The sequence below is a fragment of the Pholis gunnellus genome, assembly GCF_910591455.1.
Source record: "Pholis gunnellus genome assembly, chromosome: 3".
In the NCBI taxonomy this organism is placed as follows: domain Eukaryota; kingdom Metazoa; phylum Chordata; class Actinopteri; order Perciformes; family Pholidae; genus Pholis; species Pholis gunnellus.
In genome coordinates, this window is record NC_136529.1 from 25,229,821 (window position 1) to 25,255,676 (window position 25,856).

Consider the following 25,856-nt stretch of genomic DNA (forward strand, 5'->3'; position numbering starts at 1 on the left):
ATAAGCCCATATTCCATTTATGGGAAACACGAATACGCTAGCTCGATTTTGATTTTTTTGCAACCAGTAAACTGAAGTGACCATATTTGGAAAGCGCAGGAGTGACGTAGAGATGGGGTATACGGCTCTGGCTGAGACCTGTCAATCACAACGTAGCCCCTCCCTAAATCATACCCTACTTCATGGTCTATTTGGTTTGACAAACTTCAGCATTGGCTTCCCTTTATAGAATCAGAAGTTGCCGTCTGGTCCCCCGTAAAGCCTCAAGGCTTGAATCCTCTGGGACTTAACTGACGCCACCTGTGAGAGGCTGCAAGGGCTACAAGGGCTTGGAATGGTATAAATACCATTGTGACAGCACTTTGCAGTGACATATCACGTTACCCGGTGACAGCAAAACATGTCATGTACAGCTGTGGGTTTTTATTTCACATTTTTACTGCCTGATTTGAACTTCACTCAGGCTCTTGTCTCACAAGAAGAGAGGTATTTGTCAATCAATATATTTACTTGTTTTTGTCAAAACAGAAAAGAAACTGCAACTTGTAACCAGGTGTGTAATATACCCGTGTTTGAAGTCACATTGCTATGAATTGTGGGTAATTCCCTAAGGCAAAGTCGGCAGACATACAGACTTACATAAAGTGTGCATAACGGGCTCAAAAGTCTTTGAGAAAGCCCTCAAACACTTGACGATTTGACAGTGGGATGGCCCGTCCATCAGTCTGTGAGTATGGAGATTGGGATTGAGTTGAAGAAACAGAGTTTTGTCTGTTGGTAATGAAAGAAGCTTGTGACAGTGACAGGCTGACACCTGTGCCTAATTTACATAAACTTTTGTAACACACCATTGACCATTGCAAATTTTCCTAGGCTGTTTATGGTCTATTTATGTACAAATATATCAAACTGTTAAAAATGATTGTGTCAACGGTGACTTGAGCAAGCTCCCATTCTCAGTGGATTAATTTGTAATCTAATATTGCAAACAGCTTGATTCTGTGCAGTTTGATGTGCAGTGATTTGCCACCTGATAAATCTTCAAACTCATGGAGGAATCTCTCAAACTGGGCTTCCTGGTATATCCTTTTCACACCTAAACATGAACACACTCATGCCCTGATTCTCTTTAGTTCTTTCCCTGGGGGGGGGGGGGGGGTCCTCAGTGTACATCTGCATATTCCAGACATAGCTGGACTGTGCATTACACGCTGCCTTCATTTTGATACCGAATTTGTTCTGGTTGCGCCCACGACACACAACCAGACATTCATCTAAAGTTTGTCTGAGGGCCTGGATTGTAAAGAAAGGACAATTGCTGGGCACACATGGCCCATACATCCTGTATCGTTGTGAGTTTGTCACAAAGCAGAAGAAAAGCATGGAAAGTCTTCAGAGACATGGTGGCTGCAGCATTCCTAAGGCTTGTTGTTGCTTTGCCTTTTGACTTAGACACTCCTGCCAAAATGAACAACCCAATGTAAGCTTGCAAGTGGGTCACATCCAAGTCTGTCCAACTGTCCCCATACAGTTCAAGTAGGAAGAAGGACCATAACTACCATTTCTGGACGTTAACGTTACCACTTTTGGAGGCCAAGCGAGAACATAATCTGCTGGTGTTTGAGAGACAACAGGAGGGTCAACCTAAAGAGCATCATTCTCATCAGAAGATGCCTCATAACCAAGGTCCTCCTCAACATTACCCTCAGTCTCAGTCTCTCTTCTATGTCACTTTCACTGTCAAAAGGACTTTGCTTTGAGGTCATTTTCTATTGAGGCGGAGCATAAAGATAGCACACAGAGCACCGAGTGAGATGGTTTACAAGCCTGCTCTGCAAGCTTTTATATGTTTGACCGTCTCCGGTGTTAAATGAACAATAAATGTTCTCACAGCAACATATTTCCCCCACCACACAGTGTAGGAAATATCAGGGGTTCTCACACATCTACAGGCATGGTTAATGGCAGGTTAGGGCCCAAAGATTAAAACATTGCATGTGAAAGAGACCTCAGTATCAACCAAAACAACCTACACAAATTAGTGTTAAATGTTTTAAACAGCTAAAACAGACTAGGGTCAAATTTACCCCAAAGAACACAGATGCATCATTGACAATATATCTACATGTTGGTTTTATGTTTACCTAGTTATCCCCATTCAATTAGGAAAAGTCTAATTTCCCAAAAAATATTTAATGTTTTAAAGAAATTACTTCACTGTCCAAAATAATTCTTAATTCTCTAAAAATGTCTTAACTTTCCGAAGTATTCATTTTACAAAAATGACTTCGCCTTCCAAAAATGACCAAATTTTCCTAAAATCTCTTCATTTTTCAAAAAAATTACTTCAATTTCCAGATAAATCATAACATTCCCAAAATGTTATAACTTTCAAAAACTAACTTCATTTTACAAAAATGTATTCACATTCCTAAAATAACCTTATTGTCCAGAAATGGCTTAATTCTTCATTCCAAGAAATGTCCTCACTTGACCAAAATGACCTAATTTTCCAAAAAGAAAAAAGACTTCATTATGATTCAAAAAGCAACACAGAGCCACCAACACGTCTCATAAGCTTAATTTGAGGTTCAAATAAACTTTTGAATACATTATTAAACAGATTGTGAGTCGTGGATTTTGTCCCCATCACCAACATCGAGCAGCAGGAGGAACCTTTAGTTTCAATTGGTCTAAAATGTGTCCATTTCTGTGAGAATAGTGGACAAAAGAAGAACTGAGGGTGGGTAAAAAAAAAAGATCATAATCATCCAGATTGTTTTATTTGCAAATAATATAATTTCCTAGTCATTGATGTACAACAGATTTGTGATGATATGCCAGATATACAGTATGTAGCTACATACATACTGTACATACATGCATACTGTGGCCATACTTTTACCGGAACATTGCAGCTATATGTGATAGTTGAACAAAAACAAAACATCTCACCATAATGTACCACATGTTTCTAATTAGCTAGCCTTCCAAAAACCTCACATTGGGCTGAGGGAAATATTAACGAGTCAAAAATGACCTCACTTTCCAAAAAATGACCTCCTAAAAAGACTTCCTTTTGATTAAAAAAAACGAACACATGCATACAAAATATGACCACATAACAACAAAGCCACCACTAACAAGTCTCTTGTCTATTTGTCTGTACGTGTGTCTGTTGACATCACTAAGTCCAACCATCTGTTCTTCTGTCAGTCGTCACTCTGTGAGCTCGTCTGCAGAACGTCCAGTGATGTTCCACTGTGTTCTCATTGGCCCGTTCGCTCATGTGGTGAACACGCGTGTTCCGTATTGTGAAACCCTGGAAAACAATGAGACAGGCAGACTGAGTTATAATGTGACTATTAGCCATTATTTCAAATATAAGCTATATGGTGTTGATGACAGAGGTTAAAGTACTCCGACTGATCTCAACAGTGTCTTTTAGTAGGAACATTTCTACACATGATGTTGAAGACGAGATAAAAAGCCACATACAGCTTTGGAGATGAAGTCCAGCAGATGGACGCGCAGGCTGACTTCCTGTTGGTGGTCACATGGTCCAAAGGTGAAGGACACCTGGTAGTCTCTGGTGTCCATCATGTGTTTGTTCCACTTTGTGAAACTGCTGGAGATCGACTCCAACATTGCATGGACCTAGAGAAGAAGAAGAGAGTCATGTGACTACTGGTTGTGTCTAAATGGTGACATACGATTTAAAGAACAAACAACAACCTATCCTAAACTTAACCGTTCCAGGTCAATATCTAAACTTAACCGTTCCAGGTCAATATCTAAACTTAACCGTTCCAGGTCAATGCATAAACTAAACCGTTCCAGGTTAATGCCTCACCTAAACCATTCCAGGTCAAAGCCAAAACTAAACCGTTCCAGGTCAATGCATAAACTTAACCGTTCCAGGTCAATGCCTAACTTGAACCATTCCAGGACAATGTATAAACTTAATTATTCCAAGTCAACGTCTAACCTTTACCATTCCAGGTCAATGCTTCATCTAAACCATATAGAATCAGAATCAGAACCAGCTTTATTGGCCATGTATTCCATGTATGCGTACGCATATAATAAAACAAGGGGAACAAAAAAAAGTGGGTCCTCCTGAAGTACACTGTCATCTCCACAGTTTTGAGCTTGTTCAGCTGCAGGTTGTTCTGACCACACCAGGGGACCAGCTGTTCAACCTCCCGTCTGTACGCAGACTCATCCCCTTCCCTGGTGAGGCCAATGACTGTTGTGTCGTCTGCGAACTTCAGGAGTTTAACAGACGGGTCCTCTGAGGTGCAGTCGTTGGTGTAGAGGGAGAAGAGCAGTGGGGAGAGCACACATCCCTGGGGGGCGCCAGTGCTGATGGTCCGGGTGCTGGATGTGATTTCTCCCAGCGTCACCTGCTGCGTCCTGTCTGTCAGGAAGTTTGTGATCCACTGACAGGTGGAGGCTGGCACAGTGAGCTGGGAGAGTTTGGGTTTGAGTATTTCCGGGATGATGGTTTTGAACACTGAGCTGAAGTCCACAAACAGAACACCAGTCTCTCAAAGGGTTTGATGACCACAGACGTCAGGGCGACAGGCCTGTAGTCATTTCATCCTGTGATGGAGGATTTCTTGGGGGACCAGGATGATCGTGGAGCGTTTGAAGCAGGACGGGACTTCACACAGCTCCAGTGATCGGTTGAAGATCTGTGTGAAGATGGGGGCCAGCTGGTCAGCACAGACTTTCAGGCAGGAGGGACACACACCATCTGGGCCCTTCTGTCTGTGAAAGAGCCGACTCACATCCTCTTCGCAAATCCTCAGAGCCGGTCGGGGGTCGGTTGGGAGAGGTGAGAAGGAGGCAGGGAGCGTAGGAGTTTGTTTGATGACGGGGCAGTTGGGGGGTGTGAAAGTGAGCTTACCAAACCTGCAGTAGAAGACATTCAGGTCGTTGCAGGCCTCTCCACACTGACAAGGAGTCGTTGGCAGAAAACCTTTTTTCCAGCTTTTCAGTGTAGCTTCCCTTTGCTACCCTGATCTCCCTCGTCAGTGTGTTTCTGGCCTGGTTGTACAAGATCCTGTCCCCACTTCTGTGGGGCTCCTCCTTAGGAAGCTGCCTGAGTCTTGCAGTAAACAAGGGTTTATTGTTGTTATACGTGCAGAAGGTTTTAGTCGGCACGCATATGTCCTCACAAAAACTGATGTATGATGTCACAGTGTCATCCAGGTCTGTAGCAGCAGCCTCAAAATCACTCCAATCAGTGCAGACAAAGCAGGACTGTAACTCCAGCTTTGCCTCGTTGGTCCATCTCCTCACATATAGAGGTCAATGCCTAACCTTAAACATATAGAGGTTAATGCCTAACCTTAAACATATAGAGGTTAATGCCTAACCTAAACCATTCAAGCTCAATGCCTTAATTCAACCATTCAAGGTCAATAGAAAAATGTGTTATCAATCAAATCAAACATTTATGGTCAAAACAAACAGACAGGAAATAAAATATCTTACAAATCAAGGTGCTTCATCACATTAACACAAAAATCCAATACTTTCATAAATCTATTTCTCATTGATTTGTGACCTTGTCCACAATGATCTCATACAACCAGATATACTGTATTAAAGGGACATATATTACAGTATGAATGTTATTGAAACATTTGGGACACATTTTTATCATCTCATGCTATATTTTGTCATGTCACCCAATCCCAGAGAAAAAACACACACACAGGAATAATAACAGATTTCAGCGATAAAACAATTAAATGTGCGGACCTCCCACCATAAAAAGTAGCACAAAATAATATATCCAAACAAATAAACAAGGACAGAAATGATGTACAAACATTTACTTTTACTGCAAGTTTCAACCTGCAGATGTTGAAGTTTGTCACAGTAAGCCAGCACTATCAAATATATTCAATGTTTTAAGCACACATCTATGAAATCAGTATATCAGAACTAGTCTTAATGTAGTACGATCTAACAATTTAACATATAACCTGTTAGATTCAATGTATAACTTGGAAACACTTAAAAGTTTTTTAAAAAGGCAATGAAAATAATGAAAAAACATGCCTTTTCATGACACCGTTAGTAAAGTGAAACTTGAATGGGACCATAAAATATAACAGCATTGGCCCCAGATGGAGGAACTATATATGAGAAATCGCAGGGAAATCAGTTGGACTCCGGGGTCTGTTCGGGTTTACTTCTTGCTCAAAGAATAAACTCTATCACATCAAACTGTGACCGCTTCCAGTGATTCCTTTCGAACATTTTCGGGACGCCAATAGCAGCAAAATAACAGAATAGACTAAGTGTTGGAGCAGTTTAGACTTCATCGACTGGCCCAGACTGAGCTCCTGTTTTCCAACACAAATGTTACTGATTTAACATTTTTCAAAAACAAAGTTATATGTACACGGTAAAAAAATCTATATCTAAATGCTCTCCATCAATCAAATTAACTGATGTGCAGCACAATATAGATTGACTGTTGAATCATGTACATACACTGATCTCATAGAACAATACATTTTAAAAGTATATTCATGTCAGAATGAAAGTATATAAATGTATAGATGTGAATGTGCCCATTAAGAGAAGAAGCAAATCTATGAACCTGGACTGAAATACCTCAGTAGAAATAAGATTCTAATGCATATAATTAGGTTTTGGTGTCACAGAATATTCTGCCATGATATCTCCACAGACAGTATATATCTACACTGACCTTGGTGGTGATGGTGAGCTGGGTGATGATGACTGCGACGGGGTTGGAGTACTTGGACAGCTTCCTGGTGCTGGACAGCTCCACCACCTCCTCGTAGGTATCAGTGGGGTAGGGCAGCAGGGGTTTGGGGTCTCCTAGACAGTGAATCAGGGGCTCAATCTGATAGAAGTCCGCCTCCTTCCTGAGGAGCTCGGCCTCCTTGAAGTCGCACGGCAGCGTCAGCTCAGACGTCCGCAGGAAGTTGAGGATGTAGCTGAAACAGCAGAGACAGGATCAGTCCAGACTGAGTTGATGATTCTGGAAGAGTCTGAACTGTCAGTCAAAGTCAGGACGGGAGGAGAGAGAGAGAGCTGCTGTGCAACTCAAGAGTGAGAAAGTTTGTTTCACTTTTTCTGACATTTCTGACACCTCTCTATAGTTTATTACTTCCCTACCAGGTGGCAACTTCCGTTTTCTGAAAAGTGAAGCCAATGTGGAAGTGTCTTAAACCTGCATTCTCTCTACCGGCCAGCAGGGGGTGACTCCTCTGGTTGCAAAAAGAAGACAGATCGTATTGATTTATTCCCTCAGTAAACATGGTAAACATGAGTTTATGGTCTCAATCTCTAGTTTCAAGTCTTCTTCAATACAGCATGATGTTCATTTAGTGAATTATGGTCCATTTAGAGTCAAATAGACCATTAAGCAGAGTATGCTTTAGGGCATCTTGGCAGTCCACAAACCAATGGGTGACGTCATGGTGACTATGTCCACTTCTTATATACAGTCTGTGTTTTGTGCCCCGTCTGTGGTTCTCAACCCCTTTGGCTCCAAACGAGAATGTAAATCTTTGAAAACAGCTCACAAATACATAGTTTATAAACTATAGCTATAGCTGGTCACTGTAGTTGTTAATAAAGGTCACCTTTTGTAACTTAAGGCCTGCTTCTGATTGTTTACAAATGTCCAAGGACCATCTTCCCAAATAAATGAGAAAACAACATAACATGATGAACAAATGAGAAAAAAATCAAAACGGGGCTATAATCATGTGTTATGCCACTTTCAGCTGTAATGACCTGAATACATATTCTGCTACCCATCACCGCCATCATGAATCCAAATGTGTAATGTATTACGGGTCATATTTCCTCACCACACACGTTGGAGCTTTTCCTGGCACTCACCGCCGTTTTAATGCACGGCCGTACTGGGGCTCAAGTCCCGGGATCAAAAAAACGTAAAAGCGCTCATGAGGCTCGGGTGAATTTTCTATTTATTTAACCACAGGGAGAAACAGACAATCATGCTTGACTTGTGTGTGGTACTAACAGCTGTATACATGTCTGAGATCTGTTTCTCTTACTGACTGACTGAGTAAAGAGTAAGAAGCCACTGACGCTCGTTAGGAGATGGAGATTCTACTTTGACACTCTTCTATCTCTTTCCCATTGGCCCACAGTGAGCCAGGCTGTTCCTCTTGGTGACACAATTTCTGTATCGTATATATGTACGCTTCACTATGGGCTCATAATGATTATATGATTTGTATTTGGTGCTGCAACATTCATAAAATTAAACTGCAGTCATGATGGACTGTTGATGTATTATTGTGTGCAAATTAAGGGCTGGGCTGATGTTTGTGCAGGTTGGGACGAGGCAATAGTTGAGTTGTGATGGTGCTTTGAGGAGGGCCTTTTAAAAAGTAAAAGCAAAGAAAATCATTTTTCCTTTTTCAGTTTAAAAAAAAACAATCCATTTTGTGTCCCTGCATCCTGGAGAAAGTTAGCTAGCTTGATTTGATCCGCTAGCTGCACACACACTCACCGAAACAGAGGGCCGTCGCGGTCGATGAAGTAGTTTCCGCGAGCGTCCCTGACGGTCGGGAGGTCTCCTCCGATCATGGCTCCCAGCATGGACTCAGGGTAGCGCTGCAGCGTGGACAGAGACGTGCTGTACACGCAGCCGCCCACGTTCAGAGTCACTAGCTCCCCCATCTGGAGAGAGCAGGAACCGCAGTCAAGAGAAAAACAATACAGAGAACACCGAGAACAAATGTGTGCTCTTGACCTTAGGCTAGTTGACTAAGAAGAGCCTGAAGAAGTCCTGTTATCCCACATGGATATTTAAAATACAACCGAATCTGATATTACAAACGACGCAGCCTGTTTGTTTTACCTACACATATTTACATCTCTAGAGGTTTTTTCAAGTGGACCACATTGAAATCTAAACTGTTAATTTCTTGATCAAAACAAGTCTCAAAACTAGGACTGTAACTGATGTAATTGGTTAAGGATACATAGAATTATTGGGACTGAAACTGACCTTATCGTGCGGACTCGCCCGTGATGTGACCCATCCACATTAAAGGCAGTTTATATATTAATGACAGAATACAATTCGAAGTTGAAGCTATCAGTCTATTTAGGTCACAACGGACTAGAACGCTAAACATCTGGATCTGTCGGGGAGCTAAAGCCAATGAAAACGCAATGCGGGTTGAGGGGAAACCTGGTGGAGGGGTCACCTCACCTGAAGCCTCCCTGTGTGAGCTATGTGCTGCAAGATGGACCACAGTTGTTGTTGTTGTTGCACTTGGAGTGTTGGATGCTTGCATGAGTAAAGATAACACAGTGACTGATCTATAGAGGGAAAATAGTACTGATGTGTAGAAACAGGCTGTTATGTGAACACGTGGCACGATGACGCTGCGACCGCGTTATTTTTTCTCGTGGGATTTTGTGACAAAACCTAGTTTGGAGACCTCATCAGGGATTCCAGGTGAAGGATCTTGTAGTGTGTGACCCCCCCCCCCCTGTTGATGGTGAGTCATGTAACACAGCGTGAAAATCACAACCTGACAGCATGTTGATTAGTGTGAACAGTACAGCCATCTGACAACCTTGAAAGTTGTGTAGTGTGAACTTGGCTTTAGAGAGCACCGGTATCACAACTTAACAGTATCAGACACTCGCACATACAGCTGCACAAAAGCATGTTTCATCACTGAAATGTCAGACATTGGCTGTGTAGAAAATTGCATACTGACATACTATTCATACTAAGTGGAGGGAAACAAATTGAGTGTGTTGTGCATGCCAAGATGCACCAGAATCAGCTTTAATGGTCAAGTAAGTGTGTGCTGATATAAAGAGTTTAACTCAGATATAACAGCTAAAGACAAGGACAACAAACCAGAGGCTCGTAGCTAACAGGGCTAACAGAGCTAACAGTGCCAACTACAGCGAAAGTGCTATCTTTACATAGCTAACAGATTTTTTAATGCTACATCAATGTTCAAATACAGCTCCAATTTACATTGAACGGTAGCTTCAACCTGCAACGTTGTGACCCATATAGAAGACGTATTACTCGTTAATTTAGTCCGCAGGACATACTGATAGATGTGTAATGTGTGGTATGTAGAACGTTAGCATGAGATTTTGAACGCAGCCGTTGTTCAACTGCTGGAAAGCGGGAACAGTATGAAGGTATATTTGTGTCTTTATTACGCAAACAAACAAAAAATGTTTGAGAGCAAATTTCTCGCACTCCAATAAAACAAACATTTTGTAAGTAAAAATATATAAACAGAGTAAATTATTTGTTAGTTTTGTTTATGAAACGAGAATTTCTGGCTGCAAATCAAAAGCCTACGAGTTGAGTTTGGATGTAGTGGGCGGGGCACACGCTGCTGAACGAGCAGGAGTTTCTATTGGTGGGTTCGACTTGACTCTTGGCATCTGCTTCCACTGTAAACACTAACGGGAGGTCACTGTGATGAGCGACATGGAGGTCAGTTGACATTATATTGCTCTGTTTTGTCAAAATGACCTTAAATGTAGCAGCACTTCACTCTTTGTTTGTGTAAAATAAAAGACACAAATATACCTTCACAGAACAGTTCAGACCGAAAAACATGTCTGCAGGAAACTCGCACGTACCATGTGACCCAGGTCTCCATTCTCCATCTGCAGCGTGGCTTCTCTTCAGGGTCAGACCGTCGAGGAGATCGTTTCCACCGACACCTGCAACGAGAGGTCGATGAGACGGTTGCCATGGGGATAAGCGACCCAGCTGATGCAGCTGCGTTGCCGTGGTCCAGACTTCATCATCCGGCTGATTAGTCTTGTGTAACTGATGTGTGTTCACCGAGTGCCAAGCCAGTGAGGAACAGGAGGAGGAGCTGTGGACCTCCGTCCTTAAATCTCAGAAACAAAACGCTGACAAATTGATTAATGACGCACAACGTTTCTAACGAGCTGTGATTAAATATCGTTCATCGCAAATGAGACTCAGCTGTGTTTCAGGCTGAGGATCTCTGCATTTACATTTCCAGCATCCTGCAAACTGATGCAGCAGCACCAGAGATATTGTCTTTTTTTACTGCACGCAATCTTCTTCTTTGTCAAAATGTGGTGCCTACATTACCCACAATGCAACTCAACTGGTGACACTTTATTCAGAGGGTTGTGTGTGTTATACTGGTAGCACCTAATGTAGCCTTGTGCTGTTAACCAAGGAGCCTACAGAGGTCTCACTTTTGCTCTGTAGCTTTTTCCAGCTATAAAGCTAAAAGAGGCTACAATCGTTGTAGTCTTTCAGTAGTAAAATACAGCGCCATTGTTTTGGTTTTCCAGCCTGCAACCTTGTTTTGTGTCAGTGTCACTGCTCTCATCAACATTGTTTACAGCAGCAGCAGCTGTTTTCATTAAACAAGCTCTGATAAACCCACTGCAGCACCAAACAACACCCAGACAAGGTTAAAGCTTTTAGCATTGAGACCAAACCAGAGCTTAAAGAATTGTGAATATTTGTGCAATATTGTGCATTGATGCAGAATAACAAAAGGGTTTAAAAATGAGTCTAGTACCCTAGTAAATATGTGTTGATTATAGAGTCAAGCCCTGAAGGTGCAGAACCCTGCTGAGTTTATGTTGGTTTGTTATTATTTTTTACATCTGGTGTCTCACACAGTACACGTCATCGAGCCGTTACCTTGGCCTGCCAGCTGGCTAAGTAACCTGTCTATACCCACGCACAAATGTAACGTTATCTTACCGGATGAGTTCATTATTCAGCCATAAAGCAAAGAAACCCGATCAAAACCTGTTGTTTGTGTGAATACATCCCGGTACGAAACAATCACAGCTTCACTGAGAGACATCATTGATGCAACTATTGGATGTTTAGTCTTTCTGATTACATATTATCACAGTCTTGAACTTCAAACGGTTTATAACAAAATGCCACTTATTTGACATGTAAAATTGTCATTTAATCAAATCAAAGGCTCATTTTTAAATGGGATAACAAATGATTTGTCTCTCGTCGTTGACAATTGTACATATAAGGTCTCATTGTGGTCAACAGGAGATTAATGTGCTTAACATCTCACTGTGCTCTCATCAGGGTCATGAAACACATTACAGACATTTACTAACTTCACCAATTTAAAGCGAGGGTTGGTAATCTTAAGGAACTAGCAAGAGTATGCTAGAATTAAAACCCTCGATGATGAAAGTATATGTTTTATTACTCATCAGTAATGGAACAGAAACAGTTTATCAGGTAATTGATTCATTGATTGACAGAAAAGTCATATTTACTGGTCTCTGTACTGGAGGTTCTTGTACTTTTCTTGTATTTCCATTTTCTTCTTCTTCATACTTTTGCTCCACTACATTTCAGACCTTTCACTTTTCACAACACTACATGTATTTAATAAATGTAATTACTTTGCAGATTCAGAATCTTAATACAGAGCAACTAATAAATAATGTTATTACTATAGATTAAGCTACTAAGTAGTTTAAATGAATACACACACGCACACACATGTGTACAGTGATCATATTCAGCTGATTGTGACGATGATTTAAGTTAATGTGGTCATTTTAGAGGCTGTAGTTTGGTGTTAGTTGAACTGGACACTGCGTCAAACACGCCGTGACACGTTTGTATTTTGCTACATAATGTAAATACATGAAGGAGCATATCGATGCAAGAAGACGTCACAGCGTCACTTTGATCCGTTTAAAAGAAATAAGATCTGTTCGGTCTTACCGATAACTGCTCCATCACTGCTTTAACACGACACACAGGTGGAAGGTAGAACATCCAGCCAACGAGCTAAAATAGCCTTTTTACATCCATCTGTTACAGTTCTGTCAAGCACACATGTCGAAGATGAGGAGACTTCCGGTAAGACCCGTCAAAATAAGACCACATAAAAATAAGAGTCGTTATAATCAATATACAGATATGAATAGTATAATTATGAATTATGAGTATATATTATAGTCAATGCTGGAATGTAATCAAGTACATGTATTCAAGTGCTGTACTTAAATACCATTTAAATGTACTTTACTTGAGTATTGCCATTTTTCCTTCTAGTCCACTAAATTCTGGAGGCAAATATTGTACATTAATTCTTACTCCACTACGTTTAGATAATTAACACGAAATAAAATCAATTTATAAGTGATGATATCGTATAGTTAAGTTACCTAGCAGTATATAACGCCATTAAAATGAGGTCCACCTTTACCAGCTGCAACATTAAAGAGTTGAACACAGTAAGGCATCAATAATTACTATAAAGCAGGTTCTGAAATGGGCAGAATGATTACTCTACTTTTTGTTCCTTAAGTAAATGTTTATACTAATAATCTGATGCTCAGAAACACTAGCATTAGCTTCAAGTACAAGTTTGAATGCATGACAACATGATTTTATAAATTCAGCATACTGAGATCATAGTCTTCAATCTGTGCTGATTATTAATGTACACAAAGTCTAAATGCTAATCCAGAGGCAGAAATGAAAAACAGAATTAGTTACTTATTTAATTTTAATATTTATATTCAATATTTTAGCTGAAGAAAAGTGTCCATTCATCCTTTAAATAAACAGTAGATACATGTAGGATATCTGCCTTGACCTAAACAGTATGCTTAAAAAAATTGGTAAACATGAAACAGGCAAATGCGACTATTTTGAGCAAAAGGAAACAACAGAACACGTTATAGTGCAATGTCAGAAACATAAAACACGTTATTGTACAATATCAGAAACATGAGCAGGGAAGGGGGCCGCTGATTGGAGACCTCGGCAAGATGGAGGTACGGTTTGATGTGTTGGATATTCTGCAAAAGAACTCAAAAAGTGAATGTTATCAAGTATTATTTAAATATCTTAGACTAACTAATATTATTAAGAAAATATGAGCCAGTTTTTTTGTTTTTGTTCTTATTTATATATATATATATAACTATAAATCCTAGACGTCCTGATCCACACTCCAGACCAGTTGGTGGCGGTAATGTACCAATTCATTGTTTGCCAAACGCCAATAAATCTTAAAGAAGAAGAAGAGAAAGCAGTACCGGCCTCCCACCACCGGGGGGAGCCAGCGGCCTCTTGATTAACAGAAAACACGGAAACTAAACATTGTTTATCGGCGGCTACATCCGGTTGGATCACGTCTCTTGTGTTTTCCATCTGCTCTGGAGTCGTTCCTACGTTTTAAAAAAACCTGGAGGCTCTCCGTTGTCGTCATGGCGACTAAAAAGACCGAGACGAACGTGGGCAAAGATGACGATGCGGCTGCCACGTCCGAGCACGACTATGCCGAAACTACTGCGGCCAATAACTCCACGTCCTCGGAGGCTGCAGGCGGCGGAGTCGTCGTGCAAGAAAGCTCAACGACGGTCGGTGCGGAGGTGGACTGTCCACCTGTAAACCACGTGTGTGCGTTTACTCCGCTGCAGGCCGAGGAAGAAGAAGAAGGCCCCCGAAAGACAGACGACGCCACGGAATTCCCCGCTGCTGCTGCGGTTCATCAAGTTGGCCGCACGCGTCCCAAGCGGCCGGAGGACAAGAGCTGCTCCGCCTGCAAGGTTGCGTTCGAGAAGCAGGGCCGGAGCTTCAACCGGAGGGCGGTGTTCACCTTCACCACGCCGGAGACCGTGCACTGGGTGTTCCCGGACTCCACGACAACCGTGCACGACAAGTCCTTCCTGTGCGAGACGTGTGCGCAGGTCATCAGGACGAAATGCAGACGCAAACAGAACGGGAAGAGATCGCTGTGGCTGAAACCGTATCAGGTGTGTGCGCGTGTGTGTGTGCGTGTGTGTGTGTGTGTGTGTGAGAGAGAGAGATGAAACTCAGATGAACATTTAACACGTGATCCTGTTTTTAATGCATTTTCCCTGATAAATGTTCCCTAATTGCAAACACAAAGTAAATATATAGCCAGAGGTTACATCTCTTTGCTCTATACAACACAGGAACAATCAATATACAAGTAAACTCCTCATTACCATCTTCTCTTTGGATAATAAATCAAGTCGTAACTCTGGAGAAGCTGAGTGTTTTACAAAAGTATACATTAAAGTATGCTGTGTCCAGATTTAGCTTACTAATCCTTATTCACTGTACAGCGTGTTTACTACTTTGTAGTGCTGCCCGAATTCTCTACGTAAAAGAGAGAATGTTAATCATGCATTTATATAATAACTCAATATGGGTTTATATATTATAAGAGGAATAATTAGCTCTCTCTCAAAAATCTAGTGTTGGTTAGACTTAAGTCAAACTTTTCCAAAAGTAGTGTACGGTCGATTGTGACTGCGCAACATATACCCAACTGAAAATAATGACCTGTAGTGGCCAACGAGCGCACTAGATAATCCTCCACATAGGTGGTTTAGGACCCGGCTGTACAGTTTACTTACACACTGATCTGATGGTGTCACGTTGGGATGCATTGAGAAGTGTTGACGTTTGTGCCCTCGGTGTTGGTGACTGCAGCCAGAGGCGAGAGACAGGAAGAAGAAAGGCCGCCGGATGGGAAAGAAGAGCAAAGCCGCGCTGCTGGTGAGCAAGTCGTGCTACAAGTCCGCTTTCAAAATGCTCTGGTCCGCTAAAGGTGCCCGGAAGCCCATGCTGGAGTTCTGGAGCAAACAGCTGAAAGAAGAGGTGAGGACGGAGGCTCCTCCTGGTCGATCAGGACAAACGCATCCTGCTTTAATTCTTCATAATGCACATTTTTTTCCACTGTTGTGTGATCGTGCTGTGTTTCCCGGTGGCGGTGCAGATGAAGGCGCTGACGCGACAGACGGACAATCCCTTCCACCAGAAGGTGTCGAGCAGGAAGCCGCTGTCGTCCTTCCCCTGGCGGCGCTGTCTGAGCTGGGCCCAGGACAACGCTCCGCTCGTCACCACCTGCCTCACCTCGCTGTTCCCCGACATCAACGCTCTGTCCAAGAGCAGCCAGTAAGTCTCAGGTTGAAGGTTGGCTCATTTCAATCTCAACACAAAAAAGATCTACTAAGACCCCGTCTGTGTTCTGTTTGTTTTGTGTGGTAGTCAGATGACAGAGGACCAGGCCCAGACGCTGCTGATGCGCCGGGCCGTGGTGGCGCTCTCCATCCCGCTCTTCACCAGGAACATCTGGAAGAACAACTTCCTGCAGGCCGCTCTGGGGGCGGAGCTCCGTCTGCAGGGCTGCTCGGGCTCCGCCCTGGACGCCCTCAACACCATGGGACTGTGTCAGAACAAAGACACCGTCCGGTTGCTGCTGCACAGGCTGCGGAACGGCAACAAGGCGGTGAGTGTCTGGCGTGTTTACACACATGTTGGCTGCAGCCAGATGTTTCTATGTGTTTGTACAATTCAAATATGATGAGAGAAAACTTGATTTATCCAGAAGGAAAATCTTGTGCCAGTGTTTGATTAAAGATTACAACAGAAGAAGAAAACAATAGAGTACAATATATATATATATATATATATATATATATATATATATATATTTTAACAATAGAGTAATAAGTATTGAGTTATACTAACGCCAGTGCAAAATAGAATAGCGGTAAGATTTAGGTAAATGTAGTAGAAAAAAAAGAACTAATAGAAAACGTAATTACAATAACCTACGATTTAAAAACAAGAGTATAAATATAAAGTGCATAAGAAGTAATACTGACAGAAACTAAAAGTAATATTGTGCATGATATCGAAAATGCTCTGCTCCCGACAGTCAACACAGAACGGACGACAACAGAGGATGAAGCTCAAACTAGAGCAGCTGAAAGGAGAACAGATGGCAGATCTGGAGGAAGGGGATATCGAGGAGGAGGAGGAGGAGGAGCAGGAGGAGGAGCAGGAGGAAGAGCAGGAGGAAGAAGAAGAAGATGAAGATGAGGAGGAGGAGGAAGAAGATGATGATGATGACGATGATGATGATGAGGAGGATGCAGAGGAAGAAGAAGAAGATGAGGAGGAAGCAGAGGAAGAAAAAAACAAGGAGGAGGAAGAAGATGAAATGGTGATGGCGGTGGAGGAGTTAGAAGTGGAACAGGAGGAAGTGCAGGACGTAGTGCAGGAAGAGGAAGAGGAGGATCAGGCAGTGGAGGAGAAGACGACGACAGAGAAGGAAAAGAAGAGGAAGAAGAAGAAGGCGAAGAAGGAGAAGAGGAAGGAGAGAGCAAAACGAAAGGTGAAGGAGAGGGGGGAGGTGAAGGAGGAGGATGATGATGAAGAAGAAGGGTCTGAGCAGAAGAAGAGGCGGGTGGTGGTGGTGAGGCTCGACCTTCTGAAGGGGCACTCGGAAGTCGGACGATCCGACCTATCGGCTCCATAAGACTTTATAGACTCAACTGGCCCCGCATCCAATCAGAGAGCAGGACAGAGGTCCCGCCCCTCTGCTCTGGGTGATGTTGAAAGGGATTCTGGGAATAGTAGGAGGGCCGTAACTGGAGGGAAACTATTGAGAGCTTTACTTTACATTTTTCATTTTGTCGTTAGATATAAAAAAAAGAGTTAATTTGTTTCCAGAAAAGCCTCTGAAACAGAAAAGCGCTCCACTGAGACTGAGAATACAACACTCACAGCTGATTGGTCGGCATCGTTGGACCGTAACCAACTTCCTCTTTTGTTCCAGCTTCCTCAGCAGCAGCTTCCAAAATAAAGTCTTTAGTAACATTTTGTTTTGCAGGTCTCAGTGAAACACAGTGAGAGAACTAAAGTAAATCAGACATTTCTCCTAAATATTGACTGTATTTTGGAAAAGGGCAAAATGTTACACGAACAGAAGACAGACTTTGATTTATGATAAACGGTAAAAATTGTGATAATAAAATTGCAACTCTTCAAGAAAGTTATATTTTGAAAAGCGATTTGATTTTGCCAACAGTTAAGCTACGACTGAGCGGCTAACTGTCTTAAAAGCTGTGTGCTCTCACAATATGTGCGTACAGTTGGCTCCACATTGCTTGTGGTATATTTTCCCCCATAAATCTTTGACGCTCTGAGAGGAAACACAGCTCCACTAACGTACATGTAGAAAGTACGAGGGGGGAGAAAAAGCCTCACGTTTGGCTTTGGGGAGGTTGAGCGACTCCACACAGCATCAGGAGTCTGTTCTGTCCTCACCGCGTCACCCGCTGCTGGATGAGGGAAGTTATCAGCAGATAAACGCGTTTTTAATCCTGATTACTTTTCTTTATCAAACGTCACTACAGCGCGTTCAGTTCAGAGTTCCTCGACAAAGTAAAGTTTATAAACTCACAGGAACAGGTTTGATTTTCATCCTCAGAACTGGACGTTTACAGACTGAAGCTGTGTGTTTGTTTAAAGTGTTTCTGCGGATGCACAACTGAGGGAACGTGTATTGCTTTGTCTCTTTGTTTCCTGTTTGTCTGCCGTAGTGAACCCATCAGATCAGGAGAACAGCTTCAATGTGCTCCTCTGAAGCATAAACTCTACATGTTGTATGATCACAGAGTTGGTAATGCGAGGGTTAAACACATTGTCCGTATAATACTTACAATACCACTAAAACTATGAAACAACCTTTAAGACAGACTTTGGCTTCCATATGTTTCGTTTCAGGAACATTGAGATCATTAACGACTTCTAGAAAAAAATCAGTTTTTAGTCGTCACGAGCGAGATGTTCACGTGAACGCTTTTTACAAGTCGTACGACTGGTGAGTACGGTAACTCCAACGTTACCTGAACGCAGCATTAGAGCAAAGAAAACAAAAATATACGACTGTCAAAAATCGGACAAATCTTTTTTTTAGAATTCAACAATTTATCTTGGAAATCGTATTTTTATTTGATTATCTAGTCTATTTAAATGAAAGGACTATAAAATGTAACACTAATTATGAAGAAAATAGAGACTTCAACAATGGCTAAACTGGTTTAAATGTTTTAGTGAAGTTTGTCTACTGATTTATGGAGAATAATGTTCAGCATTATCACCAGAGTACATAGTTCTTTCCGGGACATTATTAGGACATTAAGGGCCCATAAAATAAAGTGTTTCTCGATCCTTTTCTGTGGTGTTCACTGAATATTTCCATCGTTTGTAAAACTGCGGATGAACTTTTCTCTCCTGGTTAGAAAACGAGTTTCTGAACCAGGAGATATATTACTGTAATATAGTTTGATTTGTAACGAGAGAGGTTTTGTTCTTTCTTCAGTAAATGTTATTTTTGTGTGTCTTGAGTTGGAGGAATGTGACGGATGTTTTCTGTTGAACGAGTCTGATGAGATTGTATTGTAAAAGTCAAATAAAAAATGTTTAATGCTTCACCGCTCTCGCTTCTCCTTCAGGTGATGCAGATTTACTGCACAACGATCGTCTTGTTTATTTATGGTAAACAATTGAGTTTGATGTTTTCCCTTTTGATTGAGGCTTGATTTTGTAGAGGTGGAATATAAATAAGAACATTCACTTCAGTATTTCCATTTCATGCTACTTCATATTTCTACTCTCCTACATTTTGGAAGCAAACTTACTTTACATTTAAATAACAGTTACTGGTTGATTTGAAGATTACAAAATATAAATCAAAAATCTAATATAAATGATATATTATCTTAAGTTAAGCTTCCCAGCACTATAGTGATGTATGCATGAATGCATCACTAATTATAATACCTGATTCATATTTATACGTATATGTATATACTGTGTGTGTATATATATATATATATATATATATATATATATATATAGTGAAATGGGCCCTTCTGCATACTTCAACTTCGGGTACTACTAATATATTTTGATGCAAATATTTTTGCAGAACTTTTACTTTCTTTACTTGTAACTATTTCTACACTGCACTGTACTTAAAGGTTTTACTTAAAGTAAAAAAGGTCTGAATACTTATTCAACGTCTTGCACATCATTAGCTAACAACATAATTAAATGTCAGTGGTTCTTGAGTCGTCTTCTGCCACACTAGTGACCTCATCCCTCAGTATGAGACTGTCATACAGACCCAGCAGTGCAAAACTTTCAGGGGAAACAAAGATTTCTTACCCGTTACCCAGTTTTCATCTTCAAAGATGATTCTGGGAGGGTGACATCTTTGTTTGGGGGCAAAACAGAAGTTTAAACCCAGTTTTTCCAGAAACATCACTGCAAACGTGACCTCGCTGCTCTCCTCTTCGTTGTACGTTACATCCACAGGAACAGGCTGGAGGAACACTGGATTTAGGCAGATAGTGAACACCTGTGAGATCACGAAAACCAACCAATCAGAGAGCAGAGGCCTTCACCTGCCAAGAACAGGAAGTAAACAGGATGGAAGCAGCATGAAGGGAGTGAAATGTTTTTATTTCTGTAACAGAGTAATTTACAGCCAACAAAAACGGCAGAGCTGCTGCAGCTACAATAAATATTCCCGACAACAATCCCCCTCCAGCACTCGGGCTGGTTCATTCCTTTTCATTAGTTAATACACTGAGTATAATGTGTTTTGGTGGTCAGAAATATATGGGAGTTTATTAACAACAAAACTACTGTGAGTAAAAAACACATTTTAAACAGTCTGCAAGTCTACATTTGAGAGCACGCAGGAACAAACTCAGGAGTTTTGTTGTTACCCAGATAAACAGAAAAGCCTATAGGATAAAGGGACTTTTATTTTGAAGGTGAAGGAAGTGTAGAGAGAGCAGCCAGAGTGACACACGCAGAGTTCACCCAAGCTTGTCGCCGACTACAAGAGGCAACGACTCGACTGAACCCTGTGTGTCCACCGCTCTGGGTGCAGATAAACAGCTGTGCGCTTCATTGACCAACATCTGGCAAAGTAACATTACAATCTGGAGTTTTTTTATTTTCTTTTTAAAGTTACCGTTCGGCTGTATTTACACACGGTTCAACTGTTTTACCAGACGATGTTTCCAGCGTCAGGACAAAGGATTCAGGTGGGTTCGTCTTGAGTGTGCGTTTCAGACATTGAGGGTCCTTTTGACGGAGAAGATGATGTCTTTGATCTGCGGCAGACTGTTGTCCTCCAGGATTTTGGCGTACGGCATGGGGATGTCGACGCCCGTCACCCTGGTGGCCGGAGCGTCCAGGTAGTTGAAGGCAGGACCTGAAAACACACACAAGAGGTTAGACTTTGTATTTTAGTTTATACCCTAAAATCTCCAGATTTCACCAAACTCACTGTTCATATTTCACCCCATGAAGGGAGAGCGCTGTATGACTTAAACCAGCCAATCACAGGACAAGAGTCCACACATTAAAGGATTTGAGGGGCAGAAATAATGACATGAAGTCTAAGAGGAGCTTGAATGCGGTTTAATGCAGCCGTTACCTTCCATGACCCTGGCGCAGATCTCAGCTCCAACACCAAACTGAGGCCAGCCGCCCTCCACTGTCACCAGGTGGTTGGTCTTCATCACGCTGGTCTCAATGCACTCCACATCCAAGGGACGGATGCTGCGCAGGTTGATCACCTGACACACACACACACACACACACACACACACACACACACACACACACACACACACACACACACACACACACACACACACACACACACACACACACACACACACACACACACACGTTAACAGGCTGCTGAGCGCAGGTCATCAGTGTCAGATAACAGCATGTTGCGTTCCTTCCTCTACCTCACACTCGATTCCCTCCTTGGCGAGGACGACGGCGGCATCCAGGCAGAAACTGACGTACCGAGAATGAGTGACCAAAGTGATATTAGTCCCTGAAACAGAGAGAAGAGGAGGAGGAGGAGGAAGATGAAGAAGCAGAAGACAAGTTCAGGAACACAATAACATTGACACAGACAGATCTCTTGACATCCAGGTCACGTTTAACTGAACACCCTCACAAACCTCCGGTTTATCATGTTCATGATAACTAAACGCTCATTTTTTTATTTAAAATGCCACCCTATTCTCTATGAAGCACTATTACAGCCTGCTGCACCTGTGTGATCTATGCAAGTTAAAGGAATATGTATAACTTTTGCAACATTTAAGACGATCACGTGACCATTTTTATACTAGAAGAAAACAAACAACATCAACAACCTGAGGTTAATTATTCGATGTTTTCTGCCGCCTGGATACTCAAGTGTTACTTTTAAAAATAGTTCCACTCTGTTCTTCCTCCGAAGTATTTTCTGCAGCTAAGCACCAAAGCGCAGAGACAATCTTCTTCCTGTTTAAACCGTCATGTGATGTGTTTCTCCGTTAGGACAGACGGAGATTTGAAACGGTGCAGTTATCGTTTTAAACCCAAGTGTGGATGAAACCTGAGACAAGAGGGTCAATATTAACCTCCTGATAGTGATCTATCTCACCTTGTCTCTCGACCTTGGCCTTGCCGATGGGAATGGTGAAGTCTTTGGACTCAGACTCCGCTGACATCTCGAAGGGAACACCGTACATCAGCTCGTTCTCCAGAAACACCACTGCAACACACACACGAGTAATGAGACTGAGCGGTAAGCTAACATCACACTGTACATTGACTGAGATCAGTCGTCGGTCTTCTTGTCGCGTCTCACCAGGGTTGTCGTCTCTGATGGCTGATTTCAGGAGACCTTTGGCATCTTCTGCGCTCCAGGGACTCACAACCTTCAGACCAGGACAGTGACCGTACCTGCAGACAGAAGACACAACCACACTGACACCGGCACTACCGTCGCCCACTGCTCCTTCCACCTTTGAAGGGATCTCTCATTTTTTGGGGACTTACTTTTGCTGTTTTGTCTATTTGATAGCTTTAGTTTAGTTTTTCCTCAATCACAGCTGTTAACTTACAAAAATACGTTGTAATAAAGCTACAATAAAGAACCTTGCACACATTATTAAGAGTTAACAGTTATCGGGTGTCAGTGAACGCACCACGCAGCGAAGCACTGCGAGTGCTGAGCGGCGACGCCTGCCGACGCTCCGTTGGGTCCTCTGAAGACGATGGGCACCGACTGCAGACCGGCGGACATGTAGCAGGTCTTTGCTGCAGAGTTGATGACCTGGTCGATGGCTTGCATGGAGAAGTTATAGGTCATGAACTCACAGATGGGTCTCAGGCCGGCCTGCAGGGGACGGAAGTTCAATATTAGTGAAATAACATGGACACTGAGGAGCCATCATTCAACAAGAGGCCTTCTCATCTAAACATGATCGTTTTCATTTGTTGCTGTAATAAAGAAAATATCTACTAGAGGTCTTCACACTCCTAGTTTCTAGTAACCGAAACCCGTCCCAAGCCCTGATACCGGCCGAGTCCAAACTATATCCAGTCTGAGCTCTTTTTGCTGCTATATATACTTAATATAATAAGTTAATATACTAACGATTCCCATGTTATTCAACCAGACAATTACCAACACATTGCCAACGTTTGTCAGGGAAACCTGCGCTTTTTGAAGTTGTTTTCATCACAAACCAAAGTAAAGTAAAGTTTTGTGGTTCAAAGAGTATGTGTCACAGATTAGATCATCTGATGAGCAGGTGGCCTCTTGCATGATGAGTTTATTCAGAGTCATAATGCTAATGTACTGTTAGGGATTCATGTGCGTTTCCTCAATGTGTTACAATGGGGACGAAGAAAAACTCACCATGGCGGCTCCCACTGCGATGCCGGTAAAGCCCATCTGCGGGGGAGAGAGAGATGTTAACAGCTGTTCTCCTCTGAAGGAGTGTTTGGATCACAAACACTGAGCTGATTCACTTCCACAGAGAACATTAGTGAAGGTTCGAGAGTCTCACCTCTGTGATCGGAGTGTCGATGATGCGTTTGTCTCCGTACTTCTTCCACAGACCCCTGCTCACCTACACACACAGTCATGGATATGACAATGGCGTTAAGAACCCAGTTGTAATAAACTGTAGTTTTCGTTTAAAGAGACTCAAATCCAGAGCGTCACTGAACTCTACTCACAGCCTCAATGTGCAACTGTTAGAAACCCGTCGTTAAACTCTTTGAAATAAAAGGGGTTTCTGGGAAAAAAAGTTCCTTATTTCAGTGAATGTTTTATACTTTAGGAGGATGGGCATCTCTGTCGAACAGTGACCACATTGCTTTCTTTTGGTTGTCACTCACCTTGTAGGCTCCGTCGTACTGGGCCACCTCCTCGCCCAACAGGAACACCCGCTCGTCCCTCTCCAGCTCCTCGTCCATTGCCTGGTTCAAGGCATCACGGACCATCATCTAAAAAAACAACAACAACAACAGCAGTGAGTACAGAGCCTCTACCGTCAGAACAGAGTCTTTTGAAAACAAATCAAACCATCCTGTCGGTGAGACACACTGATTATTTAGTTTCCAGTTTGTACAGAATTAATCTAAACCATCTGGAAAAACGATTCTACAGAAAATGAAGTTACAAAGGCAGTAGTTTTTACTACTACTATGGTATGTGTATGTTTTACTAGGACAGCAATACTTGTCTTTTGTGCAGTTTTTATATTACTTAACTTAATTATATTTGGCTTTTGGACTGCTGGACGGACAAAACAAAGCATTGCAAGCATCGACTTATAACACTTAATTAAGGAATTAACGTAAGGAACGTTTGTTTATTTTTTTGCAGCTATAACGATGGCTATATTGTTAATTATAAAATAACAAAATATTATAATATAATTGTATATATTAAATATATTATATATTATATATATAATTGTATATATTATATAAAATTATATTATATAATATACAATTATTTATATTTATATCAAAGCAATCAACAAAGCTTTAAACCGTTGTTGATTGAGATTGGGCTGTCATAGCAGCACAAGGACAGAGAGACGAGATGCATTGAGAACTGATGATGTGACATCTTGGCTCAGTATCAGTAGGAACCTTCAAGCTTAACGCTGGAGGAGGTGAAGCCTGGTCTGACTGTGTAATATACTGACAATAACGACTGTCACCTGTCAGTAAAACAAAATAAAACCCAACAACAGCTGGAGCGTTAGCTGGAGCTAAAGCTAGCATGCTAGCTGCTAACACTGACCTGCGCAGCGGCCGGAGCGCTCTTGTGAAATCCCCGCGGTCCTAGAGCCGACACGGCATTCTGTAGAAAAAGACAGAGAGACGCCGTTAGTTACACTCATAATCAACAAATTCAGAGTAACCGTTTACCGAATAATAGTCATACCTTTCCTGAGCGGAGAAAGCATCTTACGGAGGCCGCCATGTTCAATCTGTCCTCTGCCGGAGAGAAGGCGGGGTCTACTACGTAGGTCAGGAGGTTTCAACCAATCGGGGCTACAGTTCAGATGTCGAGCGGAAGCTGTCATAACTAAAGAGCCAATCACAACGGTTCTTCAGCTGACAAGGAGGCGGGAGGAACGTCAAGAGTGGAAAAAAACATCCAAGGACACTGTCCCCGTCATTATGTATGGGAGACCAAAGCTGCCGATGAAAAATAAATTAAATGTTATAAATGACAAATGTAAAAAAAAAATACAAGACACCACAAATGAATGTAAGCCACAATCAGAGTCCTACATAGCTGCATAATTATTTCAAACAATAGAGTTGCAGAGAGGGAGGAGCTATTTTAATTAATGTTTTAATTCATTCATGACAATAAATGATGAGCTACGGTTGACTTGTTGGGCTATTTCTTGCATCTGTTAAAGCGACATTTATAGTATTGTGAAGATTAGCAAAACAATTTTGGAACTTGAACTGAATTGTTTATGTAATAATTTCTTTAATTTTTTAGATTTGAATAGATCATTTTTTCTGGTAGCATGATATTTTCACTTTCTTGCCTTGTCCTTTCCTCACGCAATAAGTAAAAGGTTCAATGGTGATTTAACATGCCAGAATCAAATCC

General features: G+C 41.9%; 3 protein-coding genes across 3 annotated transcripts; 1 reads left to right on the forward strand and 2 right to left on the reverse strand.

Moving 5' to 3' along the window:
• Nucleotides 1-2,809: 2,809 nt before the first annotated feature.
• On the reverse strand, nt 2,810-12,884 carry kctd6a (potassium channel tetramerization domain containing 6a). Its single transcript, XM_079186178.1, has 6 exons — nt 12,782-12,884; nt 10,660-10,743; nt 8,540-8,709; nt 6,734-6,986; nt 3,499-3,657; nt 2,810-3,322 (listed from the first exon to the last, which is right to left on the reverse strand). Exons 2-6 carry the CDS (start codon nt 10,684-10,686, stop codon nt 3,188-3,190), a joined length of 744 nt encoding a protein of 247 aa, XP_079042304.1. The 5' UTR covers nt 10,687-10,743; nt 12,782-12,884; the 3' UTR covers nt 2,810-3,187.
• A 1,282-nt stretch (nt 12,885-14,166) lies between these two features.
• LOC306716013 (uncharacterized protein) lies at nt 14,167-19,324 on the forward strand. Its single transcript, XM_079186535.1, has 5 exons — nt 14,167-14,826; nt 15,533-15,700; nt 15,819-15,997; nt 16,091-16,331; nt 16,764-19,324. Exons 1-5 carry the CDS (start codon nt 14,278-14,280, stop codon nt 17,364-17,366), a joined length of 1,740 nt encoding a protein of 579 aa, XP_079042661.1. The 5' UTR covers nt 14,167-14,277; the 3' UTR covers nt 17,367-19,324.
• A 1,014-nt stretch (nt 19,325-20,338) lies between these two features.
• pdhb (pyruvate dehydrogenase E1 subunit beta) lies at nt 20,339-25,235 on the reverse strand. Its single transcript, XM_079156903.1, has 11 exons — nt 25,170-25,235; nt 25,026-25,085; nt 24,110-24,217; nt 23,776-23,838; nt 23,625-23,660; nt 22,909-23,099; nt 22,569-22,663; nt 22,362-22,472; nt 21,670-21,761; nt 21,348-21,489; nt 20,339-21,122 (listed from the first exon to the last, which is right to left on the reverse strand). Exons 1-11 carry the CDS (start codon nt 25,206-25,208, stop codon nt 20,977-20,979), a joined length of 1,083 nt encoding a protein of 360 aa, XP_079013029.1. The 5' UTR covers nt 25,209-25,235; the 3' UTR covers nt 20,339-20,976.
• Nucleotides 25,236-25,856: the final 621 nt, after the last annotated feature.